At 36.7% G+C, this 21,277-nt stretch overlaps 4 protein-coding genes across 9 annotated transcripts in view; 2 read left to right on the forward strand and 2 right to left on the reverse strand.

The window, feature by feature from the left end:
• The window catches only part of LOC111431036 (deoxyhypusine synthase), a 7,548-nt gene extending 5,777 nt beyond the window's left edge, over positions 1-1,771 (forward strand). For 2 of the 5 annotated variants that reach the window (XM_023067530.1, XM_023067564.1), the window contains 2 exons: positions 97-332; positions 521-791. In XM_023067530.1, coding sequence (XP_022923298.1) covers positions 97-332; positions 521-625 — 341 coding nt within the window. In that variant the 3' untranslated portion in view covers positions 626-791. Of the gene's footprint in view, positions 1-96; positions 333-520; positions 792-1,184 lie in introns of those variants that run through there. The other 3 variants (XM_023067539.1, XM_023067547.1, XM_023067555.1) reach the window with 3 other exon arrangements.
• Positions 1,772-2,596: 825 nt separating this feature from the next.
• On the reverse strand, positions 2,597-10,372 carry LOC111431025 (translation initiation factor eIF-2B subunit beta-like). Its single transcript, XM_023067518.1, has 11 exons — positions 10,166-10,372; positions 10,030-10,086; positions 9,776-9,930; positions 9,217-9,504; positions 8,113-8,242; positions 6,410-6,517; positions 6,202-6,304; positions 5,960-6,085; positions 4,368-4,561; positions 3,962-4,090; positions 2,597-3,129 (listed from the first exon to the last, which is right to left on the reverse strand). Exons 2-10 carry the CDS (start codon positions 10,080-10,082, stop codon positions 3,994-3,996), a joined length of 1,254 nt encoding a protein of 417 aa, XP_022923286.1. The 5' UTR covers positions 10,083-10,086; positions 10,166-10,372; the 3' UTR covers positions 2,597-3,129; positions 3,962-3,993.
• A 1,670-nt stretch (positions 10,373-12,042) lies between these two features.
• LOC111460927 (E3 ubiquitin-protein ligase DIS1-like) lies at positions 12,043-14,931 on the forward strand. 2 transcript variants are annotated; one of them, XM_023104312.1, is made up of 5 exons: positions 12,043-12,315; positions 12,402-12,461; positions 12,670-12,904; positions 13,508-13,894; positions 14,371-14,931. In XM_023104312.1, exons 3-5 carry the CDS (start codon positions 12,695-12,697, stop codon positions 14,785-14,787), a joined length of 1,014 nt encoding a protein of 337 aa, XP_022960080.1. In that variant the 5' UTR covers positions 12,043-12,315; positions 12,402-12,461; positions 12,670-12,694; the 3' UTR covers positions 14,788-14,931. The 2 variants fall into 2 exon arrangements, with proteins under 2 accessions (XP_022960080.1, XP_022960071.1); XM_023104303.1 differs by lacking the exon at positions 12,402-12,461 and having other exon boundaries at positions 12,044-12,315.
• Positions 14,932-15,415: 484 nt separating this feature from the next.
• On the reverse strand, positions 15,416-18,936 carry LOC111460919 (uridine 5'-monophosphate synthase-like). Its single transcript, XM_023104290.1, has 6 exons — positions 17,988-18,936; positions 17,605-17,688; positions 16,910-16,992; positions 16,711-16,798; positions 16,207-16,461; positions 15,416-15,813 (listed from the first exon to the last, which is right to left on the reverse strand). The coding sequence occupies exons 1-6, from the start codon at positions 18,789-18,791 to the stop codon at positions 15,685-15,687; spliced, it is 1,443 nt and encodes a 480-aa protein (XP_022960058.1). The 5' UTR covers positions 18,792-18,936; the 3' UTR covers positions 15,416-15,684.
• Positions 18,937-21,277: the final 2,341 nt, after the last annotated feature.

A 21,277-nucleotide genomic window follows, 5' to 3' on the forward strand; every position in this document is an offset into this window, starting at 1 on the left:
CCCCTCCCTTCCCTTTTGTTCTTGGCGGTGGTGCTGCTGGGCTTATATTACAAGGTTAAACAATGAAAATGAAGATGAGTTTGGTTATTTGGACAGATATTAGGTCAATGAATGGTGAAGCTGTCCATGCAAGTCCAAGGAAGACTGGAATGATAATTCTTGGTGGGGGTCTCCCCAAGCATCATATTTGCAATGCCAATATGATGCGCAATGGTGCAGACTATGCTGTCTTCATCAATACAGCCCAAGAATTTGATGGAAGTGACTCCGGAGCCCGCCCTGATGAGGCTGTCTCTTGGGGCAAAATTCGAGATTCAGCCAAGACTGTCAAGGTCTGCCTCAATCATCCATTTTCATTACCATTTTACACTCTAAGTTTCCGGATCTCATTAACTAGAATTTCGCTTGGCTTCCAGTTCTTGCATTAGTGACCTTCGATGCTTTTTCTATTTTTTAGTCTCCCTTTGCTTTTACGTAACAAATTTATGATTCTAATCGATTTCTTCTTTGGGAAAACCAGGTACATTGTGACGCCACAATCGCTTTCCCGTTGCTCGTCGCAGAAACATTTGCCTCAAGAAGAGAAAAGGAAAAGGGCGTCAGTGTTGGAGGCTCGGGGTGTTAATTCATGGAATGGTATGAATGTTGATTTATTCATCCTTAAATTGACTTATGGTGTGCTGTTGGCTTAAATAAATTAACTTATTGAAACTCTGGGGAGATCGTTGTCTAGAAAGACCAAATTTATGGGAGTGTTCTCTTTATAAAATAAAGGATTACTCAAACTATTATTAAGAGAATAAAATTCAATTCTATGTCATTTTATCAAACTTTCATTTCATTTCATTTTATTTTTAGAATAAAATTCACCTTCTCACATACTAAAATAACTGTGCTCAAAGCACATTGGTTAATCCATTTGAACAAAAATTCATCTATGCATTTATTCAATATGCTATTAATTAGATAAATAAAAAGCTTCACTTTCTTGATGGGATTAAGGTTTTTATTATCTTAAAAAACATTTTGTAACAAAAAGAACAACTAAATAGTGTAAGATTAAACGTTTGTCTTGCATAAACTAGCTCAAACGCTCAAAAGTACTAAGCAAAACATCCTGTATATTTTCTAAGTTGGTAGTTTAATTACTAAACATTGTTTTCTTGGTTTGTTCATTCTTGTAGGAGGTACTTTGTTCTATGTATTAATAGTAGGAGCCTCCATTTTTTTCTTGTTATCAGCTGATCTGTCTCTTGATCCTGGGTTCAGTCATTTGTTGACCGATAGGAAAGCGACAAACATAGTTAACCTTCTATCCTTGGCTGAGGAGGTTTTCATCGTTGACCTTCTAACCTGGGAGAGGAGATTTAAGAAGGTTTTTCATGTAGTTCCTTGTGAGTTAAGTCACGAGAGGTTAAAGTTTCCAAGAAAGTGACTTTTTTGTGTAGCATCTCCTTCACAGAAGGATTAATGTCTTGGATTGTGTTTCTGTATGGTTTGATTGAGAATCTTGGCCTCCTATTTTGAATTGTGTTTTTGCTATATCTTCGAAGATTTCGATTTTCAAGTTTCTTAGTTGGGGAGACGTTTGTTCAATGGCCGAGGAGATCCTTTTCCATTAGTCTTTTGTAAGAAGGGCTAGTTTTTGTGGCTCTGACTGGATTATATTTTCACATGTTCAATTAGATGTTTGTTTAGTGAGATTAGTTGAGGTGTCGTAAGCTAGTTTCGACATTAATGGATGTATGATTTGGTGATGGATATTAAAATATTTTGTGTGGTTCTCTGAGTCATATTCTCTTTAGTCGTGATTCTACAGGTTAAGTGATTGATTTTGCTACGTGATTGAAGAATAAAGAGGACTTCGTAAAGCTAAAAAAAGGTAAAAGTTGAGGAATTATAAATTGTCTATGGAGATATATAATTCATTCATTTTGTTCGGTATGAAATTCCATGGCCCCCCTTCAAGATATAGATAACATTCTTTTAGATGGTGGGGAATATATGCATTGAAAACCCTCTAGTATTCGACCACATTTTGCGTCCTTTTCACAGGCATTCTCGAGATTCGAGAAGTGGTTGAAAATGACTTCTAAGTTAAATTAACGTTAGCGAACAAAAAGAACAACATAATATGTTCATATGACAATTTTTAAATGAGTTGGATTAATGTGTTCGATCTTCTAACAAATCTTATCTTTTGATAATTTTTAATTTACGATAACTTTTTTATCTTTTTCAATTTATGCTAACTCGCTTGAATAATATCTTTTCGCATCAAATTAAGTTTAACATAAACTAAAATAAGAAAAGATGGAGCTTTAATGAACTAAATATAATTCATATTTTATTATTTCTTTTAAGCTGGTTGTGTATTTATTCTCTAAGGAATCAAATTGAATTGATTTGGAGTGTTAGAACTTGGCATTGAGGAGGCATCCTAGGGCAGAAGTGTTCTTATTTGGATTTCATATCAATTGGTTATACAATTTATTGGTGTCACAAAAATTAAATAAATTAATTTAAAAAAAAAAACAAAATTTATAGAAAGTACATGACCAAAATAGCATTATAACCCCAACAAAACAAACCTGAAGAACTGAAGGCAAAGATACAAATTCCAAGAGCTTAAAAGAAACAGCTGGTATGTCAAGAATATGCATTTTTAACTATGGGCCTATCATATTGGCCTTGCCTGTCTAGAATTCAGAATTCTCAACATGAAAGAATGCTTGGGATACAAACAAGAAAAAAGAAAAAGTATCTCAAATCGCCAAAGTTTCTTGTGCAAAATGCTAAAAATATCTTGATTTTTCTGTAGTTCATTGATTCTAGCAATGATCTGCAGAACACAATGTTTGGGCTTTGGCAGCAAAGTAAACAACAACAAAAAGAACGCCACCAATTTCCATTTGTTTCCACACCAACACAACACCCTTCAGCCCAGCCAGAAAACTCGCAATAAACACAAAATGGCCAAAACCTTTAGGCTTTTCGTTCAGCCAAATTTGAACCTTTTCTGTTCCTTTTCTTTCCCTTTTGTTGAAGCGAGGATGACGGTTCTACATGGTCGAGATGCTAGAATTTGTGATTCTTTTCATTAACTTGCTCATGTTGCTAACTGCAATCCTGAAACGGTTCGCCATTGAAATGACATTAATGTTAATGAAAAGGTCACACTATATCCAATATGCCAACTGCAAAGTCAAGATGCAGTTCACAACAATAAGAGCACTTCCAAAGCAAGTGTGCTTGGATTATGATAAGGCATGCTTAAATAAGGCTTCATGCACTGCTCAGAAAAGACTTCGTGTGCACACATGAAATGAAATCAATGTCAAATTGGTAGAACAGAAGTGGAGAAAATGAGAAATGAAAAAGAAACATGGTGTAAAAAATAAATATGGTATTCCCCTCTCCATGGACTAATAACTGAGAGTGATTCCTGATACTGTGAGATCCCACGTCGGTTGAAGAGGGGAATGAACCATTTCTTATAAGGGTGTGGAAACCTCTCCCTAGCAGACGTGTTTTAAAAATCTTGAGGAGAATCCGGAAAGGGAAAGCCTAAAAAGAACAATATCGGCTAGCGATGGCTTGGGATGTTACAAAAATGGGTCCAACCCTCTGTTACAGAAATGGGTCCAACCCCAACAAATTAAGATTTGTTTATGATCTAAAGTTAACATTGAGAATACAAATAAGAGAAAACGAGCCCAATTCTCCGGTTCCTATTTCCAATATGCAATCATGGCCTTATTGTTGGCAACTTTACATTAAAATAGGATCTTGAATTATTTTCTTCTTCTGGTATAACAGAGAAAGGCGCTTGCTGTTAAGAGTGTACTGGGTCTTTTACTTGATTTGATCAGTTTTCTACCATTTGACATGAATATAATACAATTATGGGAAAGTAGATATATAAAGGGGGTAATAAAAATAAAAACCCTTGCGGCCTTACCAAATATTTGACGAATAAGAAGGCAGCAACAATCAGCTCCCTGTAGAAAGCCTTCGTTTAATTACCAAATCATCAGCTGAATAATAATCAGAAATAAGCCGATACATGTATGATGAGTTATGGCCGCCTCTGTCAAAGTTACAAGAGTAAATAATGAGTAATAAACAGATAAAATCACGATCAAGATAACCACATTCCTTTTTTTTTTTTTTTGCACTAAGAAAAAAAAATCCAATGAAACCCAGAAATCGAAATCCAAAAGTACAATAGAAAAGCAGAACGAAGAACACATAAAATCAATATTCCCACAGCACTCCCTTTTATCTAGGAGTTGGGAGGTAAATGAATGAAATGCAGCACAAAAAGAAAAAAAAGGGAACTGCTTAACAAAAAGTGCTGGACTTACGTGTCAGTAATAAATAAACTAACGAGTGCTGGCGGCACATAGTCAAATGTAGGGTTAACTACGTGAAGAAGAGGAGAACCAGTGTTAGTTCCGAAGTCCATACAATCTGAAAATTCACCGAAGTCCAGTAGCTCTGATGGGGATCTCAGTTCATTGAGTAGAACTTCAGGATTGTGAGGATACAAAGGGCATAACTGTCAAATAAGTAACACATATTTAGAGAAATAAATAAATAAATGAAACAATGAAGGCAACATGCCAGCTTAGAACAGTATCCGGAGCAATCTTTTGATTTTATTAAGGAAAATGAGGAAGGTTTGTAGTAAATGCGGGTTAATGACTTCTTGGTCTTCAACTAAAGTGTTTCTTCATCTACACTTTCTCGTTATGTTACTAATTCGAGGGGTGTTTTTCTCCTAAACTTTGAGGTCTGAACAAGATTTATAGTAATCGATATTCTCTACATTTTATAAATTAGAAACAGAGTTTCATTAACATGATGATGCAAGGAGAAACCAAAAGAATTAAAAAATGAACGTCGAGAAGAAACTAAAAAAGGAGGGAGACAATCTCTCCTGTCCGAAGGAGACTACAAAAGGAAAATCAAGAGGGAAGGAAATAACACGCTCCAACAGTCAGCATGGCCTCTTTTCTTCCAGTAGGATTGGTACAACAGCAAATCAAGAGGAGGAATCTCGTTCCATCTTATTTTCTCTCTTGAGATGACTAAGCCAATGCGGGTAGAGATTTTCTTTTTCAAATCAAACTAAGGTCGAGGTGGGAACTCAAACCTCAGCAGAGGTGGATATAATGTCTTAAGAAATTAAGCTATGGCAGGTGGATATAATGTCTTAAGAAATTAAGCTATGGCAGATCAGTTTTTGGTAGAATTATAACATAAGTAAATTTGCATGACTATAAGGCAATCAATTATACTTTTGTTCCTTTTATTGTCTAACCAAATGAATGGGTTCTTCCACAAATTATGATAACATGAGCATGGATGGTGTCATTTCATTTCTAGGAATAAAATTTTCTAATATTGCTTTCCCCTATCCATGTTTAAAAAGTTGAACATGGAAATTTTACCTATTCTTGATTGTTACTCGTTTCTATCTACTGATGTCTGTATTCTATCAGACATGGTATATGCCGCCTGCGTTTATCCACCATCATTCCTATAGACAGACTAGGTAGTTATGCAGTGCATTCAACCCCCCAGTGAAGATACAAGCATGTTACTCAAAGCCCTAGCCCACCTTCATAGAAGTTAAAGGTCATAACCACAAGCTCTAATGCACCAAGCATGGATGTTATAATTAATTGATTATGTCTACTCTCTCCATTTGCCCTTCTGTTTCTAAGTGGTTAAAAGTTCCCAAATAAGGAATCAAACTACTTCAAGAGAAAAGATTAAGAGGGAGCTAAAATGTAACAGGTTTGTCTATCATGGTTTGCAAACCAGAAAAAATTGACACCATCAATTCTTTAGCTTTTGATGAAGAAATAATTTGATGGTGAAATACGAAATGGTCGATTGTTAAATTTTAACCAAAATACAAATTTGAGAATAGACTAATTCATAACATCACCTTGTGACTTCCAGCTAGTACAACAAAAGGAACAGCATGCCTTTTAGCTGCAAGGGCCAACATATTCAATCCAACAGGTGCTATGACACCACCATTTGCCATGACAGCATGAGCGCCAACTATTACCTTGTGGAACAGATTTGAAGATGAAGCTATCTCATAAGTTGTCATGTCCATCCTACTTTATGCATGGATTGCAATAAAACGCATTTATATGTATAGACACTATGGCTACCACGTACCATATTCACCCGAGAGATCATGGCAAAAACTGCAGAATCAGTAATAAGTGTGGTCTGTAAACCTCTTGTAACCAACTCCTTAGCAAGAAGATGACCCTGATATCTGTCAACATTCAGAAGAAATAAGTGGTAGAGTGAACCTACAAAATCGAAGTGTAATATGAACTTGTACCAAAGCATAAAGCTAGCTTAAGTTATTAGCCCAGACCTTGGAGCACCCTCAGCAACAAACACCCGGAAGGACCTTTTCTTCTCCTTGGCAGCACAAAGAAATTCCAATACTGTTCTGGAACTCCCCAGAGTTAATATTACCTCGCTGCAAATGTTTGGCATTCAATATATGTGAGGATATTGAGGTAAATTCTTGAAAAGGAAATTCTAAGTTCCAATTGCATATTTCAGATTGAAGCCAGAAACAGAAAATGATGCAAGTAAATCAAATACAAACTTATGCAGTAGAACAATGAGTAAAGCCAATTTAATAATAAAAAGAAAGGATGAAGGACATCTGAAGAAGATTAAAAAGAAAAAAGAAAAAAGAAAAAAAAAACCCCCTGAACGCCTAACACATTATCGCCCTTCCTATTATATATTTCCCTTGATCCACAACCTCTAACATTTTTACACCATACAACCCTAATCCTCATTCACACACCTTGCATGCATTAAACACCCTGCTTACTTATTCCGCATCCCTCCTAACATACATGATATTCATCCATGGCCTGAAGTTCTATCATTCCCTTCCAGACTGCCACCAACCGATCTTTCACCTTGCCCTCAAGGTATAAAGCAGGGACAGATTACTGATGAGATTAAAGGCTTCTGATGTAACTTCCTCAAGTTGCTGTCCAGCCCACTAAATCAAAACCTCCAAGCCATGTGAGTGAGAGTTCAAGCTTAGGATTCAGATCAGCTGGTAAGTGCTTTGGCAGCATGATTCCAAGCCTTGAGTTGGGAAGCCTGGAATACCAAGTGTGTTTCTAACCTAAATGGCCGGTGCACCTGTATGCCACCTTTCGACTCCTTTCCAAGAGACTTGGGAGAATTTGATAGCCATTTGATTAGTCAACCAATCACTTTTGGAGGCTCTACATTTAGCAGCCACCAGTTTCCTCCATAGAGCTTAGAAAATCACCTGATGTTAGTCAAGTTTAAAGGTTTCCAAGATAAAGGCCACTCAAAAATATGGGTTACTTGAACTTGTACCAGCTAACCAAGATGGGAACCTCCTTCCTTGTTGTGGTCTGCCCAGTTAAATATCTCATAGATTTTACAATGACGAGGGCCAGTTTGGGCACAAAAAGGTGGGGATAGGTAGAAAGATTTGACTTGGAAGCTTGGATTAGGGTTACCCCACCACTTTAAGAGAGAGTATACCTTTTCCTGATTAACAACTTGTTTTGAACTATTTCAGTGATCCAAAACTGGATATAAATTGGGTTACCATTTAGAGGGAGACTAAATTCAGGCACAGACCATGAGTCAAAACTGCACCTACAATAGAAGCCAGCTCTTGAACTCAAATAGTTTCACAATTAATACAATATAACTGTATTTGTTCATGTTCACATCTAGACCCAATAATTCTATATTAATCTTGAAAGATTGAGGAACTTATCCTTAGAGATGGAAGATAAAAGAATTTTTTCTGATAGGTTGCTTCTCCCACCATCAAGCCACAAGTAGTTTACCTCCAATGAGAAATAGAGCACATGAAGAAAACAAATAACACCATATGGTTAAGGACCTCTTAAGTACAATAAAATAATATACACTAAGTCTACTTCCCAAAGTCAATAACCATATACTGTTTCAGTAAGCCATAAACAGGATATCCCAGATCAATATGATCTCAAGGAAACAATAAAAAGGGTTAGCTTATTAGGATTAGCTCAATGTGAGAAATACTTTTGATGAATGTGTTCCACTGCTTGCTCAGCAATCTGTTCATGACAAGTTGCAATATCCTGAATAAGTTCATTAACAGCTTCAATTACATCATGCTTGAGTTTCCGACTCCTTGAACTTTTATCCGCAGCTGTCAATAAGAACTTGTTAGAAAAACAAAACTTACGTTCCAAATAGGAAAAGAACAATTAATAATAAAATGAAAAGAAAGTCACTACTCATTCAACTAACGAGCACACAAATAAAATATAAATAAGAAAAAGTTGAAACGCACACATGCACATTTATAAGCTGATTTTTGTTCAAGAGAAGCAGAAAGCATTTAACATTATCAAGGACCCTACTTCCAACAACAATTAAGAGAGAGAGGGCAATAAAAAATGATGAGGGAGAATCATTTCCGGTGAAACCATGGGTGCTAATGATTCCCTTATGCCTTGTCATCAGTTCCCTGAAGAGGCTAAAAATGGAACCTGTTTCTTAATCTCACTATCCAAGTAATTATCTTAAAAAATAAATTTATCCCCATCAATCACAGTCTTCCTTTACATCTATGCAGCCGGAACTCCAAATATTCACATAAAGACATCACAACCAAAAAGGGCCTCAAATCCCAGGTTATTCCATGAGGTAAGAGGCAAAACATTCAAATGATATTATTATAAAAATATAATTATAAATTTCAACTCACAACAATGATTTTTTTTAACACTCAAAATATACAATATCAATGCGCAGTTGAAGAAGCAAATTACACATTTTTTAAGACTTTGTCTAATAACCATGGTCAGTCAAAGAAATCCAAAACCAAACAAACATTTCCCAACAACTTCAAAACCTTGAAAGAAAAGAAATAGAAAACCATATATGCCATTACAATTACATGTCCGAGCTAACAATCAACAAATAAAATTTATCTATATATATAAAACAAGAGATAATATTGCAACATAGTAATATATATAGATTACCCAGTGATCAATTTTAATCAGATAAATCAGAAAATATTTTAGATGTCACAATTAAATTCCTTCAAGCACATCACAAACATCGCTAAATAAGCACGCAAATGAAAGCTAATCATCATAAATAAAGGAAGCTCACATTTGCTCTTTCCTTCTGAATCACCACCAGATGAAGAAGTTTGATGAACAGATGCTTGGTTAGGAACATCCTCAAGAAGAGTTTGCAAGGAAGGCGGCCGCAAAGTGCTTCTTGCAGCAGCTGCAACAGCAGCGGCTGAGAGGACTGGACGATCATCTTTTTCATTGTCATCTTCATCATCACTAACTGCTGCTAAATTCAACCCAGCAATTGAAGCTGTGGTGAGAGAGAGATCCTCCTCCCTAATAATGTGCAGAACACGCCTCACAATATTACCCACAGCAAGCTCTGCAGTTGTACATTGACATATTGCCAATGAAAAGCTAGTAAATCAGTAGATTCCAGAAAACTAAAGTTGCAGGGCATACAAAGAAAAGGTAAACATGGACAAGCCAAATAATAATAATTGAGAGGTGATTAACAATTTATTTTCAGCCAGAATAAAGAACCACCAGCCATGGAAATAAATTGAATTTTGTAAAGGGTAAAATTCCAACCAGCCAAACCGACGTTAAACATTAAATCAAACCAAACAAGATCAATAATTCAATATCTCTACCAACAGGATTCGCAGCAATCAGCTGCTCTCCAACAGCTTTCACAGCATCAATCAAAGCAGCCGCCTGATTCGTGTAGGGTATTCGCTGCTGGGAAATGACAGAACGAAGCAATTCAGCTGTATGCTTCGCGGTGGCCAAAGAGCCCTCAATTTTACTGTCATAACATCATCACAAAATGAACCTCCAATCCAAACAAACAAACATAATACCACAACTCAATTCCTAGAAATATCAACAATCCCAAAGAACTAACCGCTTCTTAAGCTTGATAACGAAATCATTCACAAGAGCTTGCACGTCTGGCATAATCCTAAACAGAGAAAAACAAAAAGGCTGAAGATAGAGAACATACATAACGAAGAAAAAAATTGGTAACGCGTAATACTTACAGCGAATATGGAAGAACGAAAACGAAAAAGAAGAGGATTTTCGCCGATTATAGAGAGAAAGAGATTGAAAGGAAGCTCTGGTGAAAGCTGCAGTAATGGAATTCGGGCTTCGTTGTGGAACTGGAAGTCGAAGCTGCGAAGTTCTTCAGCTTTCTCTTCTTCTCCTATTTTGGGCTGAAACTGCAAACTGGACTGCAATGGATTTTCGGGGCACTAGATTCGACCCCATTTTTCTTAATATTTATGATTTAACCCCTTAATTTTATTATTATTATTATTTGCCCCCAAAAATGGTCCATTTCTTCAATTACCTTTTTAGTTTGGATACTTCTCAATTTAACATTATTTTAAGGGTTACATATTTCATTTTCAAATTAGCTTTTTATTTATTTATTTAAGGATAGACTCACGTAATCATATTCTCATCAGTTGATTCTAAACGCTCTACTTTTCGAGCTTGTCGAGACATGGATCCCTACGTGTTCTTAAACCTATTTCAAGTGGTCGGCTGATAAACTTTTTGTTGTTCAACACCTGGCCCTAACGGGACTCCTACTAATCTGCTAACCCCTTGAAACTCGTTATCAAGGTCAAGATGTTGTCAAATTCAAGGCAACTCGGACGGCTGCATTCAAGTTTTAGTGTTTGTCGTCTCATTTTCAACTCTAGTATGTTATTATACATCATGGAGTCGGTCCTCTGAGATAGATTGATTATGAAGGTAATCGGTTTGGCCCTAATAGTCCTATAATGAGAAAGTGACCTAAAAGAAGTGACCCTCGTGTTTGTGAATTCTATGTGGAGACTATCTTTATCGCACCCATATAATATACGTATGGGACTGTAAAATGCATATACTTCCTACTCGATAGGGAAGTATGGAAGTGGACTCCATCACGGGTGATAGGTTAATCAAGGAAGATCATCCAATAATCTTCTAATCGTTACCACAATCGAAAAATATTTGACATATATGAGACAGAATATATAATGCAATTGTCACGATTTGCTTACTCAAATGTTAATCAATAAACTATATTAACTAAGCTTTTAAACATGTTAATGTAATTTTAACGTTTTTCTAAACAGGGTCAGGAATAGGGAGATATTTCTCTCTGTGAGCTAAACAGGGTCGGGAACATGGAGATATTTCTCTTTGTGAGCTAAACAGGGCCGAGAACAGGGAGATATTTCTCTATGTGAGCTAAATAAGATCAGAAATGGGGAGATATTTCTCGCTGTGAGCTAAACAAGGCCGGGAACAGGGAGATATTTCTCGCTGTGAGCTAAACAGGACCGAGAACGAGGAGATATTTCTCTATGTGAGCTAAACATGGCCGAGAACGGGGAGATATTTCTCTATGTGTGAGCTAAATAGGGTAGAAAACGGGGAGATATTTCTCTATGTGAACTAAACAAGACCGGGAACAGGGAGATATTTCTCTGTGTGAGCTAAATAGGGTCGGGAACAGGGAGATATTTCTCTATGTGAGCTAAACAAGATTGGGAACAGGGAGATATTTCTCTGTGTAAGCTAAACAGAGTCGGGAATAGGGAGATATTTCTCTTTGTGAGCTGAATAGGGCCGGGGACGGGGAGATACTTTTCTATGTGAGCTAAAGAGGGTCGGAAACAGGGAGATATTTCTCTATGTGAGCTAAACAGGGCTATTTCTCTATGTGAGCCAAACAGGGTCAGAAACGAGGAGATATTTCTGCCTGTTCACACTTCGGCTCCTATTCGAGCCGTCCGTATATGACTTATAACACAAAAATGTGTCTATTTCATGTAAGACAAAGTGGAACAAAAGAATCAAGTTGGAATTTTGTTGTGTTGGCGAAAAAAGTCGGACACTTATTACTAACTTGTTCTTGAAATTTCAAAATATGGAAGAAGAGTATGGATGGGACAAGGTCCACAGTCTTATCATACTTTTACTTTTTGTACTTTCTCCAGAAATTTCTCTCTGTAATCCTCTGGTTCTCTGTCGAACAACGGCTTCATTTTGAAATTTGGTCTTTGAGCTACGAACTTTTCGGTGTGAGTATTTCTCTGATGCGGTAGTTGAGTTTCAATTTTCACACCCACCAGAACCTTACTCATTTCAAGGGTTTCCGTGCTTTTTAATCACTCTTTCGTTGCGATTCTAGGTATGATTGGATCTCTTTCCTTTCGTTTCTCGTCGTGTTAATTTTGATCCACTTTTCTGATTTTGATCGTTTTCACTTGGGGAAAGATTTGATGGAATGTGAAGTTTGTGTTAATGTTCCTCGGCTGTTTAAATCTTTGATCCGTGGTGAGTTTTCTTTGAATTTTAGGGTTCTTCAGGGGAAGGGAATACATGTGCTTATCGTCGTCTCTTGTCTCGTTTCATGATATGCAAATTTGTGGTTTCCATTAATAAAACACTCTTGATCCAGAGTCTGTTTGTTTTGCATATTATCTTTTGATTTTTTGAAGAGGAGATAGATTCTGAAACCACTTGTTGTTGTGCATATATTCAGGCAGCATAACACTGTCTTCTTAAGGATGGCATCTGGAAATCCTTGTTTTGATGATGTGCGGAGCAAAGCAGAGGTTATTGATCCTCCACAAAATCAAGATATGATGGACATCAGGGAAGCTGTGGATGGTCCAACTCAAAATGAACTTAAACCTAATGTTGCTGTTTCCGGCAGCGTTCGCCAGCTTTTGGAATGCCCAGTGTGTTTGAATGCAATGTACCCTCCAATACATCAGGTTTAGTTATGAAATTTAGTTCATCTTTGTGTTATGTGGTTACTTTAGCATGATGATGCCCAGGTGAGGTTTGGTGTTGATGTAGTTGTTAGATTCTATGATTGCAACGGCCCAAGCCCACCGCTAGCGGAAATTGTCCTCTTTGGACTTTCTCTTCTGGGTTTCCCCTCAATGTTTTTAAACGGCTCTGATAGGGAGAGGTTTCCACACCCATATAAAGAATGCTTTGTTTCTCCAACCAATGTGAGATCTTACAATCCACCCCCCTTCGGGGCTCAGCGTCCTTGCTGTATTGTGAGATCCCACATCGATTGGAGAGGGGAACGAGTGTCAGCGAGGATGCTGGGCCCCGAAGGGATGGATTTGGAAGATCCCACATTGGTTAGAGAGGGGAAATGAAGCATTCTTTATATGGGTGTGGAAACCTCTCCGTAACAGGCACGTTTTAAAAACCTTGAGGCTGCTAATGGTGGGCTTGAGTTGTTACCATAATTGGGGAGGTTTGTGTTTACCTAAAAAAAAAAAAGGAAGAATTACAGTTAAAGGGGGTGTGCTAAGTGTGGGTGCCAGCATTTTCTTTAATGGTGTTTTTTGTTACTGTAGTGTTCGAATGGTCACACACTGTGTTCGGATTGCAAGCCTAGGGTGCACAATCGGTGCCCTACGTGCAGGCACGAACTTGGCAATATTCGATGCCTTGCATTGGAGAAGGTGGCTGCATCACTAGAACTTCCATGTAAATATCAGAGCTATGGTTGCATTGGCATATATCCTTATTACAGCAAGGTCAAACATGAATCCCAATGTGTTTATAGACCTTATAGTTGTCCATACGCTGGATCAGAATGTTTGGTCGTTGGTGATATACCCTATTTGGTGGCCCATCTCAAAGATGATCATAAAGTAGACATGCACAGTGGAAGCACATTCAACCATCGATACGTAAAATCAAACCCTCAAGAAGTCGAAAACGCAACATGGATGCTAACGGTAATTTTTCTCATAGACTTATTGTTTCCATTCTTGGAATGCTTACACTGTTTCTTCCCCTCTTGGGTCGGCGAATCTCCTTGGCATTTCTTATGCACATTTTGAGATTAGAATCATGTTAGATGCTTAAATTTTAGTGATTTGATTTTGGCATGAAACCATGCACTTCTTTGGAGTTCTTCTGTTCATGGAATTGGGATGTCCTTTGATGGACGGCTGTGCAATTTTGGATATTCCAGAAACTGAGCAGAAGAAATGCTTAATTTGGTTTTGCTACATAAGATAATGTATTCCTGTAGACTATAATGATTTCGATTTGTTTACCGATCTCGGAGTACTACCTCGAGTGGAAGAGATTTTGTTAGTTTAGAACTCTAGAATCCTCATTTTGCTATCATTCTGCAAACCCATATCTTATATTAGCTTTGAATTCTTCTTGATTGTGGGTGACTCTGATTTGGAATGTCAAAACTCAGGTTTTCAGTTGCTTTGGTCATTACTTTTGCCTGCATTTCGAAGCTTTCCAGCTTGGAATGGCTCCAGCATACATAGCATTCTTGCGGTTCATGGGCGATGACGATGATGCAAAGAACTACAGCTATAGTCTCGAAGTGGGTGGAAATGGGAGGAAGATAGTATGGCAAGGGGTGCCCAGAAGCATCAGGGACAGCCATCGAAAAGTTCGGGATAGTTTCGACGGGCTCATTATCCAATGTAACATGGCGCTCTTCTTCTCTGGTGGAGACCGTAAGGAACTGAAGCTTAGGGTGACTGGTAGAATTTGGAAAGAACAGGAGACTGGGAGAACAGCTTATGATGAAACTTTCAGTTCAAATCCTATCTTCTTGTCCAGTAGTCGGTTGCCTTTTTGTAGAGTAAATGAGGCTTTCTAAATCATGAGTTTCTTTTTAAATTAAGAAGCAAACACTCCTTGCTGCTCTTGCGTCAAACCATGGTTTAGAAAAGAACTTGTAGAACTTGAACCTATTCCACCTGTCCTTCTTGGATGTTAACAATTTCAGTTAGCCATTGCTCCATATGATGTTCATTTCTTATGTATCATCATTCCTTATAAGCGTTTGAAATTTTGAAAATTTTTCTTACGGGCGATATGTAACGAGCCAAAGCGGATTATATTTGCCAGTAGTAGGTTTTAACGGTTGCAAATGATATATGAGCCAGACATTAAGCCATGTGCAAGCGAAGCGAGGACGCTGGCCTCCAAGGAGATTGGATTGTGAGATCCCATATCTACTAGCGGTGGGCTTTGACTGTTACATTTTCATGTTCTGATCCATCTTCCTCGTCTTAGTTTTCTTTAAGATGTAATCAATACAAGTTGTGACTACTTTAGTCTCTATGGGACTATCAAAATAAAACATCAACTTTTATCAAGAAACAATCGGATCTTCATATTTGGGCCCTACTTCCACGGGATCTTAACAATATTTCGAGATCAAATTATTACAAATTTTAAATTACAAAGGTCAAATTGTTACCTAAACTGGAACATAGAAATTGAAGACAGAGAAATCTGACAAATTACTTTCATTCTCATGATCAACCAAAGGATTACACTAGAACACACATTGTTCCTTAACAAGCTTACATGAAGTAGGTTGAAATTTATTTCAAAGCTGAATCAGCAATGCTTCTCTTAAGTAGCCCTCCAGAATCCAAATCCTGCAAGCATGTAGGGGAAAGCAACTCGAGCGAAAAGGAAAAGTCGAAAAAAGAACCGACATTCATCGAGCACCGGAGAAGTTATTAAAGCTAAGTGAATAATTGTTCTAGGTGGTCTTAGCCAAATACGCATCCCATCCTTGTAGACGATACTCTCGAGCTGCATCGGCGGGATTAGGTGCCTTTATTATCCCACGCCCCACTATTATGATATCACTTCCTCTATCATAGACAACCTGCACAACATAATTTCCCAAATTTCAGTTCATGATATGCCATTTCAGGCTTTTCTTCTATTAATCTCGTGTGACTACCACCTAGGATGTCAATATATTAGATGGGTAACCATTATGAAATTTGAATTCACTTCTCCTAAGTTCTATTACGTGTTTGATAATCTCTCTCTTAAATCATATAAATAACAAAGAGCAAACAAGAACTATCAGAATTTCAACCATTTCTAATTTTCCTTTCTACAACTTCCCTATATCGACGACCAATTAGTGGAAGTAAAGAAAGATATATATATATATATATATATATAGGATGAAGCCAAGTTCAATTCTGTAGTTGATAGCAGTTCATGTCAAGAACAGAAGATGCAGAAGAAAATATTGGATGGAACTTACAGAGTATGGGGTATTGTATTGCTGTCCAAGATTGTCACCACCCTTGACCATTTGGACTCCGGGTGTAGCATGAATGAATGTTGGATTTCCAGGCGCACCTGGCCAGGATGCTGGATTAACCGATATGAAACCGATTACGAAGTCAGAATGTTCTTCTGCAATTTTAACTGCTGCAGACGTGTAATCTCCGGTGGCAAGATTTCCAGCTGAGCTCATTTCAGCCAACAGTAAAAGACCCCGACCTCGAGGCAACCCCTACACCATCCAGAATGATAAATAAATTTGAGAAATGGAAGTACGACTAGATTGCTATTGAAGAAATCATTGGTCTAGAACACTTAGCAAATAGCAGCTGTTCAAAATACTTGTTCGATGAATACGGTCGGAGAAAGCACAAGTATTTCATCAAAAAAAGAAACATTTTAGTATCTTCTAGAAAATACTCGCAAACACACCATTATGAACCCCGATTAAACTATCCTTTGAGTGTTGCTGTATGTATACCTTTAATTTCAATCCATCTACAATTCCAGGACCAGAGATAATGTGAGCATTGATTATATCTGCCCAGTCTAATATATGAAAAATACCCCTGCATTCGAAACACGAGATTTCAGGGACAACCTCCTAAGATATTGCTGAGAAGTAAAAGTAAATGAATGTAAGAAACAGCTAAACTATTTTGGAAAACTGAGAGGCCTACCCTTCATACTGCATTGTTACTGTATTTCCAATGTCTGCAAACTTGCGATCTTCAAAGATTAAGAAGTTGTGTTTCTCAGCAATCTGCATTGCAGTGAGTTAATGTAAGCAAATATGAAGCAGCTTAAACCATTCAGCCAAAAGTTTTAAAACTAAAAAGAGTAGATTTTAAGAACCAGTTAAAAATGAAACTGTTACCAAATGGAGCAGATTTTTCTTAGAATACAAGAGCCATTAAACCTAACCGTAGCCCACGTGTAATAGCCCAAGCCCACCGCTAGCAGATATTGTCCTCTTTGGGCTCTCCCTCAAGGTTTTTAAAACGTGTCTATTAGGGAGAGGTTTCCGCACCCTTATAAAGAATGCTTTGTTCTCATCTCCAACCAATGTGAGATCTCACACTACACCTTCCCGAAAAAGGGCTCTAACATATGAAGAAAGTAACCGTGAGGCATTTTTATAACCCAGCTGATATCCTAAAGATGGTATTGAAAATATGGAAGTAATGAACTGCTGGTAATGTCAAAACAGGGTACCAAATTAACAAGTTCATAAGGTTAATGATATTCTTGTTATCAACATCCTTGGCATCTCACCATCAATACTACCGTACATGAACAAGCATTAACAACTAACCTATGTCCCAAGGTATTGCTAAAATCTATAATAAGTGCAAAGTTCGTGGAAGAAATATACCGAGCGAAGTTTGGAACCGAAGTCGGGAGTGAAATCTGGCAGTATATCCACATGAGTTTTCAGTAAGCAGATCTCTGGTCCAACCTGATTGACACAAAGCAAAGGATAAACAAACAAGGATAGTTCGAAATTATCAACTATGATTTTTGGTGGGACGGTTCTAAAAGCTATAAATTCTTCCCAGGCATAAAATTCTACCAAGAGCTTCGTTAGCCAGAGCAACAGAATCCAAAGGGATTACAAGAACAGGAAACGAAGAACTCTCTGGTTTTTACTTTAAAACCCAATTCATTTTCATTTGTTCTTAATGATTTCGTCTACTTTTCTTAATCTGAGTGTTGATGAAAATCCCAAGAAAATTCAGAAATTCTAGATGTTCTTACTTTCTCGGCGATATCAAGCAGCTCCGAGGCGGTGCCAACATCAGCCGCTACGCACAAGTTGCTTTCCTTCTCGACCATCACCTCGAACAGCCTCTTCCCCATCGGATTCTTCGCCAACTTCGCTCTTTCCGGAAAGGAAATGGCCTTAACTCTAACAGGCTTCTCCACTTTCGGCACCGCAACCTTCCGATTCTCCTCCAAGAATCTTGCGACCACCCCTTCCATTTCTTCTCCAACCTTCCCCTTCTCCTTCAAAATCCTCACCATCTCACTCAACTTAATCATCGAATGCAATTTAATCCCATTCTCCTCCAAATTCTCCCGCCCGCCCTGTTCTCTATCAAGCAACACAACCGCATCACTCACCTTCAACCCCGCCGCCCGCAGCGGCGCAGCAGTTTCCAAAACCGACGCACCGCTCGTCACCAAATCCTCAATAATCAAACATATTTGATCCGCTTCATAATGGCCCTCAATAGCTTTCGCCGTCCCGTAATCCTTAATCTCCTTCCGACGCATAACCATCGGAACATTGTCACTAACGGAGATGCAAGTCGCAATAGGAAGGGCAGTGTAAGGAACACCACAAACGAGGTCGTAGGAGGTAGACGGCGGAAGAGAAGAGATTAGGGTTTTGGAGATTTGGCTGAGAAGTGAAGGATATGAGACAATAACACGAAGATCAATGTAAATAGGAGAGTATATACCGGACTTGAGCTTGAAGTTGCCGAACTTAACAGCAGAGATTTCATGGAGTTGCAGAACCAAAGACTCCATGGCCGGCGAAACAGTTTCTGATGACATTAGACAGAGCTTCTTGAGACCGTACTTCAATGGCGGAAGGGCGAAGCTTCGGCCGGAGTACAGAGTTCGTGAATGGCGGACGACAGAGTATAGGCGGAAGGGCGGCTTAAGCTTTCCACTTGAGACTGTAAGAAATGGTGAAGAACCTAGAAATACAAATATGTCCTTTTCTGTTATTTATTTATTTATTTATTTTTATTTCTTTTCCTTTTATTCTTTTTAAGGTTAAAATTATAGTTAAAAAACAATTAAAGTTTTATGGTATATTAAATTTTCTCTCCATTCAATCTTTGTCGCCCATTAATTTAAATAAAAAAAAACATAATCTAAAAATATTCTTAATTAAATTTTAATTAAATGGAGTTTTATCAAAAAAATTATTTTAATATTTGCTTAAATCATCCATTAAATAATTTAACCAAAACTCGCAAATTTTAACCATAAAAAAAATTTATGGAAGTAGGTGAAAAAATGTTTTTTTTGAGGTAAAAGATGGTACTTCTAAGTACGACCGAACATCATTCTCCACAATGGTATGATATTGTCCACTTTGAGCATAAGTGCTAATGGCTTTACTTTAGACTTCCCCAAAATGTCTCGTAGCAATGGAGAGAGTATTTTCTTATTATAAACTCATGATCATTCCCTAAATTATTCGACGTGGGACTTTCATAATCCAACACCTCCCCTCGAACAAAGTACGCCTCCCCTTAATCGATGCTCGACTTCTTTTTCTTTTGGAGTCTTAGTCATTTTTTGACTATGCCTTCGAGAAAACTTGACTCCTTTTCTTTTGGAATCCTTTGTTCAACATTTGAGGATTTACCGATCTATTGACACAACTAAGTTTAGGACATGACTCTGATATCCTGTTAGATGAATACGACTCTCTGCAATGATATGGTACTGTTCACTTTAAGCATAAGCTCTCGTAGCATTGGTTAGTTCATAGTTGTTTTTGAAAAATTTTAAAACCTTTTAAAGTATTAATAAAAGTCAACATTTAAATAATATTTTTGAAACAGCTAATAAATCATTTCTAAATTTTTTAAAATTACTTTCATGAATTTATGAATATTCTTTTTAATGCTTAAAAATATATTTTTTTTTTTAGTTTTTAAAAAAAATTAAAGGTGATTTTTAAATTTTTTTTAAACGTTTGAAAATTTAAAATGTACGTAAATTTGAAGATAAAAGTGTTAATTATTTATATCTAAAATTAATATATATTTTTTTTTAAATTGAATGAGTATTATTGAAAATTTTGAAAGTTTATGGTTTATTACAGGATAAAGTGCAAAATTTAAGAGTATTTTTATTAATTTAGTGATCGGGGTTGGAGACGTGGATGAAGGATAATTCCTCATCCCGTGCTTCATTCAAGTAATGAAAATAAATCTTTTCTCATTCCCTCTTCCATTTGAGACAAATCCCGTGAAACTCACCATCTCTAAATCAAACAAAACTTATATAATTAAAGCTAAAAAAACAAAGAATATTATTCTTTAATAAATACTATTTTCATCTATATTACATTCCCTATCCCATAAATTATACGTCATTTAAGCAATCATGTTGCCTTTTGCTTATAATTATATAACGATAATTTCAATCTTTCAGATGTATTTCATCGCTCACGTTTTCTAAACATTTCTAGCAAACATAACTCGAGACTCGAGTATACGTTGACGTTGTTCACGACGTCTAAATTTCTCATGACTAATTTGTTCGTTGAGTTACAATAAATGTCACACAATTGCTATCCGTTACCATGAGATTACGAGCGTTGGCACTATGACCCATAAAAAGTTGTCACCAGACATATGTTGGTGGCTTCCACGAAAAAAGTATGTGTAGCTTTTGAATTTGTTCGAAATGGAAAAAGCGTTTGAATTAGTGGTAGGTAGGACATTTGGCTAGCTTTTAGAATATTAATATTAATATGCTCTAGTCAATAATTTTTTTAATTAATAAAAATATTCGAAATGTTCAGAATTTAGTATAACTTATTGCTAGTTTGAATGGGTAAGTTGAATCTGTATTTCTGTTGAGTCTTTATATAAGAATTATTTTAATTTAAATAGAAGTCTGTAAAACACAGTACAACATTTCATTATTTTAATATTTTGATTTCTGACTAATAATAATTTCATATTTATTCATATTTGGTGAGAGATTGTGACAAAATATTTTAAAAAATATCATTTTTTTTACTAACCGTTAAATTATTTTGTTTAATAATAGCTTTAGATTTTTAAAAAATTAAAAATATAATTATCAATTGGTTTAATTATTATTTTTAATAAAATTTGAAAAAGGGACCTTTATTAAAAAAAAAATTAATATATAGATGAAATTTGTTGGTGTATATTTCATAAATTAATGTTATTTTATGAGAATCCATAGTTATTTTTGAAACTTGGTACTCAGGATTTCATGTTTTTGAAGTTAAGGTTTTAAACTGTGAAGTTCGAAAATTAAAGCTA

The sequence above is a fragment of the Cucurbita moschata genome, unplaced genomic scaffold (genome assembly GCF_002738365.1).
Source record: "Cucurbita moschata cultivar Rifu unplaced genomic scaffold, Cmos_1.0 Cmo_Scf00002, whole genome shotgun sequence".
NCBI classification, from domain to species: Eukaryota; Viridiplantae; Streptophyta; class Magnoliopsida; order Cucurbitales; family Cucurbitaceae; genus Cucurbita; species Cucurbita moschata.

Excerpts from the sequence above, each read along its gene's own strand:
- LOC111460927 (XM_023104312.1), top strand. The coding sequence starts at position 12,695 with ATGGCATCTGGAAATCCTTGTTTTGATGATGTGCGGAGCAAAGCAGAG. Across the intron at positions 12,905-13,507 it reads TGTACCCTCCAATACATCAG|TGTTCGAATGGTCACACACT; the intron begins GTTTAGTTATGA and ends TTGTTACTGTAG. Across the intron at positions 13,895-14,370 it reads ACGCAACATGGATGCTAACG|GTTTTCAGTTGCTTTGGTCA; the intron begins GTAATTTTTCTC and ends GTCAAAACTCAG.
- LOC111460919 (XM_023104290.1), bottom strand. The coding sequence starts at position 18,791 with ATGTCATCAGAAACTGTTTCGCCGGCCATGGAGTCTTTGGTTCTGCAA. Across the intron at positions 17,689-17,987 it reads TGCTTGATATCGCCGAGAAA|GTTGGACCAGAGATCTGCTT; the intron begins GTAAGAACATCT and ends TGTGTCAATCAG. Across the intron at positions 16,799-16,909 it reads GTAACAATGCAGTATGAAGG|GGGTATTTTTCATATATTAG; the intron begins GTAGGCCTCTCA and ends TTTCGAATGCAG.
- LOC111431025 (XM_023067518.1), bottom strand. The coding sequence starts at position 10,082 with ATGCCAGACGTGCAAGCTCTTGTGAATGATTTCGTTATCAAGCTTAAG. Across the intron at positions 9,931-10,029 it reads GTTATCAAGCTTAAGAAGCG|TAAAATTGAGGGCTCTTTGG; the intron begins GTTAGTTCTTTG and ends ATGTTATGACAG. Across the intron at positions 9,505-9,775 it reads GATTGCTGCGAATCCTGTTG|AGCTTGCTGTGGGTAATATT; the intron begins GTAGAGATATTG and ends GTACAACTGCAG.